General features: G+C 44.1%; 1 protein-coding gene across 3 annotated transcripts in view; it reads right to left on the bottom strand.

Moving 5' to 3' along the window:
• The window catches only part of LOC308587417 (glyoxal reductase-like), a 66,981-nt gene that overhangs the window by 10,851 nt on the left and 43,825 nt on the right, over nt 1-12,305 (bottom strand). For 2 of the 3 annotated variants that reach the window (XM_081195067.1, XM_081195069.1), the window contains exons 5-6: nt 9,541-9,723; nt 7,870-7,929 (exon numbers count right to left, since the gene is read on the bottom strand). In XM_081195067.1, the coding sequence (XP_081051193.1) occupies nt 7,870-7,929; nt 9,541-9,723 (243 nt within the window). Of the gene's footprint in view, nt 1-2,136; nt 2,256-7,869; nt 7,930-9,540; nt 9,724-12,305 lie in introns of all 3 variants that reach the window. The other variant, XM_081195068.1, reaches the window with a different exon arrangement.

Genomic DNA, 12,305 nt, shown 5'->3' with positions numbered 1-12,305 from the left:
TAATGCAAGTTTTAATACTAGGTTCCAATGTCAAGTGTATAACATCATGTTTACCCCGAAATCCAACCTAGATGAAAACTAAATTAACTTGTAGTGAAGCTGAAAGAAACCCAAGAATCAAAACATCTAAGCAGGAGCTGTTGTAAGCAGGAGCAGTGGAAGATTGACTAAATCAATCAATCAATGCTAAATCAATCAAGGCTAAATCAATGGAGTTCACCCTGAGGGGCATTTAATGGCTATCAAGATCTGCCTATCAACCTCCATACAGTCAAGAGGAATAGCTGTGGCTGAGGATGAAGAAAAGAGTCCTGGTGAAGTAGATTTGGCACTACCAGCAGTTAACCCAGTCTCCTAATACTGTAGAACCGATTGATCAGATTTACCAAGGACTTTGGGGCCATCAGGTGAAGAAGGTGATGTTGTTTAGTCGTTTAGCCGTGTCCAACTCTTCGTGACCCCATGGACCAGAGCACGCCAGCACTCCTGTCTTCCACTGCCTCCCGCAGTTTGGTCAGACTCATGTTTGTGGCTTCGAGAACACTGTCCAACCATCTCGTCCTCCGTCGTCCCCTTCTCCTTGTGCCCTCAATCTTTCCCAACATCAGGGTCTTTTCCAGAAGAAGGTGATACCCACTTCCTATCCCTTAATCTTTGTTTCTGCATCCCCTGAAGCATGAGCATCACATCCAGAAGACCCTGAGTTGAGGTGCTGAATATTGTTCTCTACTATCTGGAGATGGGTTATCACGGCTACCAGAATCTTCATGAAGACCCTGGAGGAAGAATGGCAGGACCCCATGGGGATAGTCTTCATTCCCATAGCTGAGCCTCTGGAAGTGATAATGTAGGTAGGCCTATATCAAAGCTAGAAAATCTCCGCAGATCAGGCTCATCTAGATCTATTACAGATTCTCTATAGTGAACTCTTTAGAACTCGTTCACACCTATTTGCATAAAAATTTGCTCTGGTGTCCCTTGACTTTGGGGGGAAACAAAGGTGACCAAAGAGCAGATACTAGCTCTATGGCACTTATTATTGCCATAAGATGTTGGATGGCCTTGGCAAGACAGGCACAACTTTCTGGGGTTGCTTGAGTGCAGAAGAACCAAGCAGAATGAACTAGAGAATTCAAAATAGCAGCTGCTCTTCACTTTTTGCAGAATTTATGGATCTGAGGCTGCTTCTCTGCAGATGCTTGCAAATGCTGAAATTTTAGTCCCCACTGGTGTCAAGGATAACTGGTGTCAGAAGGAATGGGGCACTTCTTACTGGAGTTCTGGAGCACATCCTGTGCTGGCATGCATGGAAAGGATGAGAGGGATCTAAGGAATGCTTCATGCCAGAGGGCTGTTTCTTAGGAAATAGTGCAGGGGCTTTTTGCGTCATGTTTTACTTGGAACAGACCCATTGACGGAAAAGAACATGACTAAATTAGGCCCAAGGGACACAGGTGGCGCTGTGGACTAAACCACAGAGTCTTGGACTTGCCAATCAATAGGTGGTTCGAATCCCCGCGACGGGGTGAGCTCCCGTTGCTCGGTCCTTGCTCCTGCCAACCTAGCAGTTCGAAAGCACGTCAAAGTGCAAGTAGATAAATAGGTACTGCTCTGGCGGGAAGGTGAACGGCGTTTCCATGCGCTGCTCTGGTTCGCCAGAAGCAGCTAGGTCATGCTGGCCACATGACCCGGAAGCTGTACGCCGGCTCCCTTGGCCAATAAAGCGAGATGAGCGCCGCAACCCCAGAGTCGGTCACGACTGGACCTAATGGTCAGGGGTCCCTTTACCTTTAAATTAGGCCCATGAATGTAAAGTTTATACTCAAACTTAGTTGAATACCACCCATTATTATTACAGTATATTTTTTAAAAAAACAAATGCTAGATACAAAATGACAGGGCTTTGCTGGAGCAGAAAAAAGAAGTATCGAACTTGTTGGGAAGGCTGAAGAGTAACTGTAAGGGCTTGGGGGAGAAAAGTGTAAATTCTACATTCTCTGTTATTAAGCTACATATTACCACACCCAAATAGGTTGTACAGCTAATTATCGAGGCAATATTTCATTTCATTTTGCATTACTGCATGGGAATACATTACAAAAGCAGCATTGTCCCTTCAGATACTATGGAACTTACAACAACAATCCAAGCCTTGGCATCTAAACAACTGGGGTTGGATCCCAGGAGACATGTCTCCCATCATGCATTCCATTCAGAATTGCAACATCATCTTCTGCTAGGGAAAAGTCAAAGACCTAAGGGGAATGTATATGTGGTTAGTGGAAGACATACAAGGCAATAATAAAAACCAACTGCCTGCTTCTTAAAAACACACCGGCATCCTGAATCATAATTTTGGTTCAAGAGTTTGTATCTACAACCAGATAGTTAGAATGTCATAGCTCTACCTAATTTGGAAAATACTTGACTTCCTCTCTATGATGTGTCGAGGCTCACATATTTGATCTATTTAGACTGTTTTACTAAGCCAGGGGTGCCCAAACTTCTTTCAAAGAGGGCCAGATTTGATGAAGTGAACATGTGTGAGAGCCGACCAAAGTTGCTGAGCTTTTTTTAGGATTGAAGTTGTTGAGCTTTTCTTAGAGTTTAGGTTTACTGCAAAGTTGTTGAGCTTTTCTTAGGATTTTATCCCAGGACATATGCTACCAAGGAGGCTGGATTAAATCGATTGGGCCCCTGAAACGGACTTTGGATATGCCTGTACTAAGCCATTTCTCATCCATCACTGTTTGTTCCCAACTTCCCACACTCTCAGTGCAACATAAACTGAGCAGGAACGTAATGTAGGAACTTAAAAAGAGGCTGCAGGGCACATTTAGTCCTGCATTCTGCTCTCAAGTGGCAAAACAGATGCCTTTGGAGAAGCCCACAGGCAGGATCTGAGGACAACCAGTGCGCCATCAGAATGAGTAGCCAATGGAAGCCTTATCCGCCATGAATTTATCTAATCCTCTTTTAAGGCCACCCAAGTTAACAGCCATCGCTGACTCTTGTGGGAGACAATTCCACAGCTAGCCCTGAAAGCAATGTGGTTGGACCCTGAAGTCTCATCTACAGCTACAATTCCACGATCAGTTCGAAAACCAAGGGATGCCCATGAATACCTTCTGTTCCTCTTTCCCCACACCTCTGTAAATCACCATTAACAATTTTGGGAGAAATGTGGGTCAAAACACCAAGTGAAGGAGAACTTGGGAAAGAAAACCACAACGAAATAACAAGTCTTACACTATTAAGACTACTTAATGAAGCCAGTGTTCATTGGGGGGGGCACAGTGATGACATAATATACACAGAATGTTGATGAGACTAAGAGCTTCTGGGAGAAAGGGGATTCCCTGGCTGGGAGGTTTTTTAAAAAAATCCCTTCTCCTAGCCAGACAAAGAGCTATGCCTCCTTGTAAACATGCTTTCTGAGAAGCACAGGTTTAGTTCCTGGAACACACCAGTTGGCACGTAGAACTGCTAGAATGGCTCCTGGGGGAGGATAGACACAGACTGTAAGGAAGGGACTCTTTCCTAGAGTTTACGAAGTTCGATCACAGGCGGCGCATGTCATACGGTGAAAGGCCATTTCCTTGCCTGCCTCCCCTTTCCCTCGCTTGGTTCCCTGAACTGGGAATTCCTGTAAGCTGTGTGCATGGATTAAAGCAGAGACGACAGCATTAGATGTGCAACTGTTACGCTACACACCCGGCATATCCTAAACAAGTCCTTCTCTTCCCTTGGCTGTCTCAGAAGAAATAAACCCCTTCTTCCCCAGGACTACCTGAGGTGTGTGTTTTTAGCAAAGTTTTAAAAAGGACGGGATTGCAAGCATTTATTTATTCAAACTGGTAGCTTAAAGCACTGGTTCGCTGTTTTAACTGGTGAAGACCAACTGGAATAACTGTGGGACTGTTCATGGCAAAATGTTCATGGCATATTTTGCCAGCCCATGCTTTCTGTGTTGCCTCCCCACCACCTCATTTGTGCTGATTTTCTTTGGTGAGGGGGGGCACTTAAATAATAATAACAACAATAATTTTATTATTTGTACCCCGCCCATCTGACTGGGTTGCCCCAGCCACTCTGGGCAGCTACCAACACATATAAAAACATAATAAAACATCACACATTAAAAAAACTTGCCTATGAAGGTAAACTGCATTATCGACCGAAACCCTTAAAAACACAACTGCAGTGCCCGGTTGCCAAGTGTGAACTGACAAGCTAATCAGAACCCTCCTTGCACCTTCTCCTTCTAATTGCTTCCTGTTCAGTGTAGCATGGCCTTAACAAACCCTAATTTTAGTTGCTTTTATCTGCTGCACTTGCCTTTATTTTATCTGTTTTGGCTCATATGCTGATTGTATGATTTTATTGGTTCAGTCACTGTTAGCTGCCCTGTGTGATGCAAAATGCATTGGAAAGGGTGGAATATACATTTCCTAGCATGTAAATCAGGGTTTCCCAAATTTGGATCTCCAGATGTTATTGATCTGCAACTCAAACTACAAATAAATGTCATGACTTCTCCCTCAGGTGACCCATAACAGCTGGTCTATGAACGCAGAGGTTCCATTTAACTATCAAGGATAATTTTATCTACTTATTTATCTATCTATCCGGCTATTTCCCAGCTTTCACCCTAAGGTCGCGATAAGACTTACATGCATTTGCTAAACCCCTTTTAAAGCCATCCAGTGGCGTAGTGTGGGTTGTCAGCACCCGGGGCAAGGCAAGTAATTTGCGCCCCCTAACCCATGGATTTGCGCCCCCTAGCCCTACAAATCTATGCCTATGAATGATGGTCCCCCTCTCTCTCTCTTTCTCATATTCCAATTGATTCCCATTTCCGCCGATCGATCCCCAAAGCTCTCACCCAGCGAAATTTGTGCGTAATTACGCTTTGCCATCCCTAATCCTGCCGCTTCCACCGGGAAATCATGACGGTGCGTTTCTCCTCTCCAAACTTTCCCCGGCCCTTTGCCGGCCGGTGCAGCCCTTTTGGCTACGAGCTCCTCTCCTTCTCTGCCCGCTTCCGACCCCACCTCCCCGTCCAGCCTCCCTACCTCCTGAAAAAAGGCGCCGGCGCCGAGCAGGACACCCCTGCGGCCATCGGAAAGAGACGGGGCCGAGGGAGGCAAGCCAATGGGCGAGGTGGGGGTAGGTGGCCACGGGGGCGGGCGCTGCTGCAGTCCTCGGGTGGGCAAGGTAAGAGCAGGCAGAGGCTGGCCGGCTGCTCTGACAATAGGGGTGGGCCGAGGGCACGACGGGGCTGGGCCCTCTGGACTCGCGCCCCCCCCAGATGTTGCGCCCGGTGCGGCCGGCACCCCTGGCACCCCCCATGCTACGCCACTGAAGCCATCTAAGCTCTTGGCCATCACAGTCTTGTGTGAGTGATCCTCTGTCTCACTGTGTACAGTGGAGCTCATTACCAAATAAGTGTGCATCAGACTGCAGCCTTAGTTCTTCAAAAACCTTGCCTGAAAAAGTGGTTCAGGAGCAAGTATCTGCCCAACATCTCCCATGCTGAAAACTAATGTTAAATAAGTTTTGTGCTTCCCTGCAATCTTCCTATCCTCTTTCAATAACCCTTTCGAATCTTTGCCATCAAAGAAACCAACCGCCTTTCTCTGGCTGACTTCCTGCTTCTGATATATTTAAAGAAATGTGTTGCTTGTGTCAGTGTTTTTAGCAAGGTGCTCTCCAATTTCCTTATCACCAACCGACATTTGTTTTGCCAGAGTTGGTGCCCCTTTTTATTTTTCTAACTTGGCCAAGACTTCCACTTTTTAAAGGAAGCCTTCTTGCTTTTTATAACCTCCTTGACTTTGCTCACCAAACACACTTGCATTCTCTTGGACTTGTTTGTATCTTTCCAATTTGTGTTCATCGTTATATCTGTACTTCTGGGATTCTGGTATTAATTAACCTCCAATTGCCCTGTAGACAATTGTCTCTTGAATGTCCCTTTTAGCTTGCTTTCAACTTACCCTCATTTAAGTTCTGTCTTTAGAAATTACATGCAACCGTTTTGGACACCCAAAACAGCTTTCCATTCATTGCACAATTCAACAACACATAGGGACCTTCCAGACTGCCATATTTTGTGAGTGGGATTAAACTGCATACTGGCAAATTCAGGCTGTGCCATTAAAGTGGGTGCGAAGCTCTTGCACAACAAACCCAATTCCTCTCCCTTCAAAAAAATCCAGACTTTTTGCAGTTAGGAAAGTGATGGGAAAATGCACTAGAAAGTATGGGATAAAACTCCCCCACTGTCAGGGAACTGCCATTGGAACAGGGAAGGGAGGCAGAGGGGCAGTTGGGATACAGGGAACCTCTGAAAATCTTGAGAAGCAGTTCCTCTTCCTGCGGTGGGTAAAGCCACACCTCCAGTGGGGAAGAGGGGAAGGGACCAGAGGAGGATGCTGGGAGCCCCAGCGCCACACCTTGTCAGTCTGAGGGTGGAGAAAGCTACACCTCCCAGGTAACGGGGGGAAAGGGCTAGAGGAGGATACTGGGAGCCTCGGCACCGCTCCTTGCCAAGCCCACCTTGCGCAGAGGTGTAAAACGCAAAGAAGGAAGGAAAAGGCTGGGGGTGACTAAGCTCTTATGTTGGGGGAGGACCCGGAAACGACCACTCCCGGATTCTGCTAGCGATTGAGGCAGACATGAACTGATGGTTCTGCACTGTAAATAGTTTTGCACCAAAATAAAACCTGTTAAAGACAGGTTAGAGTCCTGCCTGGTTACTCACAAGCAACCACCACTAACATCTGACACCCACAAACAAATCAGAATGACTGCTCAATAAACAGCTGATACTGTATAAATCCTGTCCACAAACTTTATGCAAAAAAACCTATCAATACATGTACTGTCTGGAAGCAATGTTAAGGGTACAAGGGGTCTTAAGCCCCCACCCCCCACATCCTGATCTGGTTCACTCTGCTTTCCACCCCACCCATATTGCAAATATAATTGCCTTTAATCTCCTTAATTGCAGGGGAACTGTCCTCTTCTAAATCCACACTTTAGTGTTAAATATTTTCTACACTTCGGTCTCCCAAGAACTAAAGCTAAACTTCATTCTACTCCTAAGCCAAACTTTTTTCTTTTTGGGAACAAATATTCTTGTGTTCTAACCAGAAACAAAGAGAACAATCTCTCATAGTGATAATTGACAACATCAAGTGGAGCAACAGAATCAATAGAAAAAAAGAGGTATTTAATACTTTGCTTCTAGAAATGTTACTAAAATCACGATTTTTAAACTTATACAATCAAATTCAAATTCCTCCTTTTTTCTGCCTAGTGAAAAGAGGAGAGATATCCCCTCTATAAGGAACTTTTGAGTTTCAGCAGGCGGAAGTACGTTTAGGTTATTACTTATAAGGCAAAATCTTCATTTTAGCCCACCTCATTTTAAAACATACAAATTTAGCTTTATCCGTTTCAAATTTAGCTTTAGTCTAGGTTTAGCTGGGAATTGCTGCAGGATTTATTTCCTCTTTTAGCACATGATGCCCTTAATACGCTATATTACATTTCTTTAAATAATGCAGCGAGTATACTTTTGTTCTTCTCATGGAGGTGCCCACTTCACCTGGCTCCTTGCCATTTTCTCAATGTTTTGTCACTGGGATTGTGATGTTTCAGATCAATCAACAGCTTTTAAACTTCTCATTGTTTCCTTACATGTGTGCTTGCTAAAGTTCTGGTTCATTCTCATGTTATTCCCAAATATTCCATCTTATGTTAATCGACATGGGATGGCAGAGGAGGAGTGTAAAATAATGAAAAGTTATGTCCAAAGTACAATAATTCACGTACATCTGGCACAAGGCAATCTGCTCTTACCTGACAGTTTTCCAGGACCCTCTCTGGTTTTGTAGACTTTGGAATAGTGACAATGCCATTCTAGAATGAAAAATAAAAACAATTTATATATTCCTAAAGTTCTATTTTTTAAAAGAAAACGTAAAGAGGGAGAATGAATTAGAACTATCTCACCCAAGTCAATGTGTCTAATTAGTGGAAGTTGTCAGTGAATCATCTCTTTACAAACGTTAAGTTAACCTGAAACAATTCAGCTTAGTTGAGATGATAAGCAGGTGTCTGGAGCGTGCCAGGTGGGGAATTCTAATGACTGAAAGCTCTTCCATATAAAAACCCCTGCACATGGAAACTAGGTGTCAGGGAGAAGTATTTTAGTCTACTCTTCTCCTGGATGTATTAGTTTCCTATGAACCCTGTAAACCCCTATCCTCAGTGGTACAGCCCACATACAGATTTACTCCCTTCTTCTGCTGTTTGGAAGCACTAGGCTAGGCTTCCTCAGCCTTGGCCCTCCAGATGTTCTGAGACTACAATACCCATCATCCCTGACCACTGGTCCTGCTAGCTAGGAATCACAGGAGTTATAGGCCAAAAACATCTGGAGGGCCGAGTTTGAGGAAGCTTGCACTAGGCCAAAATACCTCCTTTAGCAAGACGTCTGCAGTCACTTTTGGGTCCTATGTGTCTCCGAATATAACAATATTAGAAGTCTCTCTATAAAACACGAATGCTGAAATGATTTGCAAGTATATTTATCCAAGGGAGGAACCATGCGCTCATCAAACACAGCTCTGCAGGTCAAGTTTGGGCACAGTGGCCCAAAGAATTGACAAAGAATTAATCCACACAGCACCCTACTTCTTGCCGGCCAGTATTTCAGCCACCATAGTTCTACACTGACAGAAGAAGAGGGTGCTCAATCTTTGGATCTCTTCCACTAACAGATTGCTTGTGTGACACTGGCAGGAACAACCAAGCTAAACTTAGTCCAAGGGACGAGGTATCTTTCAATCTCTCTACCCAACAATCATCAAGACTTCAAGCCAATTACTTTAAATAGCTACTGAACAACCTTGAAACATCGGTGTACTCCTAGCACTGAGGGCACTAAGAGACACACGAGGTATGTCTACTATTACTGGGCATGTTTTATGTGGGTGGGCAGGAAATACGTTAATGTTTAATAGGTTATTGTATTTTAGTGTTTTATTGGAAGCCACCCAGAGTGGCTGGGGAAACCCAGCCAGATGGGCAGGGTATAAATAATAATAAATAATAATAATTACAATTTTTTAAAATAGAGATGGGTTCAGGGACGCCGGCTCCTAGGAGCTGAACCCCTTTGAGCCTCCCCCCCCATATTTGTTAGCAGGAGGCTGGGCCCCCTCAATGTTTGTCCAGGTGCGATGCCTGTACATGATGCTATCACATGAGCCAGGAACCTGGTGGCTCCTCCTCTTCCTGCCATGGAGAGGAAGTGGTCCCCAGCCTGTGACAGCCGCAGGAGAAGGAGGAAAAGGCGGAGGAGCCGCTGGAAACGGAAAACAAGCTTCAACACAACGCACAAATATCACATGTCACATCCGGGTGTCACACACAACATCGTGCGTGACGTCAGCCCCTTCCCCCAATATCTATTCGGATTCGGCGCACCTGGATGGGACCAAGAATGCTGGCAACTTTAGAACTTACCTGTATGCTCCAGCGTATACATATTTGTGCAGGAGTTCTGCCATATTTCTTTGCAAGCTGAATTACGTCAGGATGACTAAGGGCTTCACCTTTAGCAAGTGGGCAGTAGCCTTCGAAAACAATATTCCTGCTTTGGCAGTAATCCACTAATTCTTGAGGCCTATGGAAAGGGTGGTATTCAACCTTTTATAAAAGAGAATAAACTTTGCAGTTAAAACCATCGCCAGCTTTTAATCTATCACAACTCAAAGGTCAAGCAACTGAAGTGTTACTTCTTATTTGGCAGAGTGCTATCAGTTTTTTAAAAAAAGAGGAAATAAGAAATTGATATTGATATTTTCTCTTCCCTTCAAAATGCCAGGAAAAAGTCCCTTGGGTGGAAACATGGTACTCTGGAAAATTTGTACGCTAGCTGCCAACATCCTCAGAAGTTACAGAGATGCACCAACTCTTTGTAGTAATGTTTGAAGCAGTTTGCTGGGTGCATTAGAGCTCTGTCCCAAGACAGCAATCATGCAAGATCATTGCCTCTTTCTCCTCCTCCTCCTCCTCCTCCTCCTCCTCCTCCTCTCCCACGTTCCTATGAATAAGAAAATGAAAAGAACAGCACAGCCATCCATGACCTGCCTATCAAAAAAATGCCACTATACAAGTACCTGCCTTCACCTCAGTTGTACAATTCCACCTCTTTGTAGAGCAAATTCACACAGTTGCTCTTCTACCATCATGAAACAATCTCAACACATGATCTATGTGGAGATGAGTCTTGCGGAATAGTCTGGCAAGTATTCACCCAACCCATATGATCAAATTTGCCCTCATTTGTAAGGCTTTCATCATAATCTTCCATTAGGTTAGTTGGTTGTGCATAAATCTAAACAGAGGGTTACGGGAAGGAATTCGCCCCCCCCCAAGGTGCAACAGTAGCACATTAATAAATCCTACCTGAGGGACAACTTGGGGAAACATAGGCTTTCTTAAACAACACAGACAGCATGGCTGAGGTATCCTTAAAATGGAAAATCCCATTAATTTAAATTTGTATTTTTTAAAATTCTTACTTGAAGTTTCTTATTTAGCAACTTATCTAGTACTTAAGTATATGTATTTTAGACAGAGCATACGTGTCTCTTCCCTCCTGACATATATGGACCGGTTACACAGTGACATTAATCTAGCCAATATTCTGTAAACTTTATGGTATAAAGCAAACAAAAAAGGTCAGGTCCAAGGAACCTAAACAGTCAAAGGGGGAGAAGTGAAGGAGAGGGGTGGAAGAAGAAAGAGTACCAGGAGCATGAACAAAGAAAGTTTTAGAAGGGATGGGGAATTGGGCAAAAAAAGTGTGTTGGATGCTGAGGCCAAAAATGGTCCCACTAGGGAAGCTGATCACAACCTAAAAAGAAAAAAGAAAAAAGGAAAGGAAAGGAAAGGAAAGGAAAGGAAAGGAAAAGGACAATATGGTCCTTGATTTCTCATTAATCTTAATTAGGCTTGTGATTGGTGTGTATGCATGCACACACACACTTTTAAATGAATAGATATGTTGAAATCTCCACTGGTGGTTATGACTATGCAACCCAAGTGTTGTTAGGGATTGGAGCAGAATATAAAAGATTACACTTTCATAGACTGGGAGACAGGTGTCACAGTATACCTGGTCAATGCTGACATAGAAACCTGTCCTTTAGTTACAATCATGGGTCAGGAAAATGTGGAGTTTATTTAAAAAGGAGTGTGGGCAGAAGAAAGAAAGAAAAAAGGCATTTAAGTTAGTTTGCTTGCACAAATCATCTGTGCAAGGAGCTTTGCTGGTGTGTTCTGTTTGTGTGCCCCATCCAAACCGACGTTATTGGTTGGAGTGGCTCAATGATGGTGTCCCACCTCTCAAAATCAACAGTCAATTCCTCCTGACGAATAGGAGGAGGTGACAGGCAAGAGGAAGAAGGAATAAATATGTATGAATATGAGATGAATACAACTGATATAGAAACCCAAGATTCTCGCAAGAAGTCATTCTGTGGCAAAACGTAATAAAACGTGAACTATTCTGATGTTACCCCTCCCCGTAACTGAAGCATGGATGATTAAGCAAATCCGAAAAATGACACAGTTCCTGGACAGAAAAACACAACCCCTTCATGTGCCCAAATCAAACATAAATTCTCTGGAAAAAAAGCTGCTTTAGCTGTCACACGTCTTCCAGTGACCTAACCGTTTTGCGTACTTTTGATGGAGAAGACGACACGATATCTTAGTTTAGCACCATGACATCAACACAGGGAATGTGGAAAATTTCGTCCACCCCGAGGAGGATGAAGGACTGCTTCCTGTTTCTCATCTTTAGTACATGTTGTCTTTCCAAGCAACAATAGTCAGGAACAATAGCCTGGCATCTGCTCAATCCAGACTCTGGAAAAACCAGGCTCTCAAAGGCTAGGCTGAGTCAGCCTAAACCGACTGTGATCAAAAATGACGGGCTGGATAAGAGACAAGGTTCAAACAGAAGACACATCCATCTCTTCAACCTTTGAAGTTTCTTGACCTCTCTGTGGCATTCAGCACCGCGTGTTTACAGTTTGCAGAGACATGGTGGAGGTGGCTCATTTGCCCATGCTGCTTGCACCTGAACAGGCTATGGGACATGCCCAGTATTTACTGTTGAAGACTCGGAGGAAGAATGGAGAAGCAATACTCCAGGTGGAGCTTTCAGACTCGCTAAATGCCACAGAAGTAACAGTGTGTTATTTCACAAGGAAGAAATG

The sequence above is a fragment of the Podarcis bocagei genome, assembly GCF_964188305.1.
Source record: "Podarcis bocagei genome assembly, chromosome: 5".
Lineage (NCBI taxonomy): Eukaryota > Metazoa > Chordata > Lepidosauria > Squamata > Lacertidae > Podarcis > Podarcis bocagei.
This window is presented reverse-complemented; position numbering and strand designations above follow the sequence as displayed.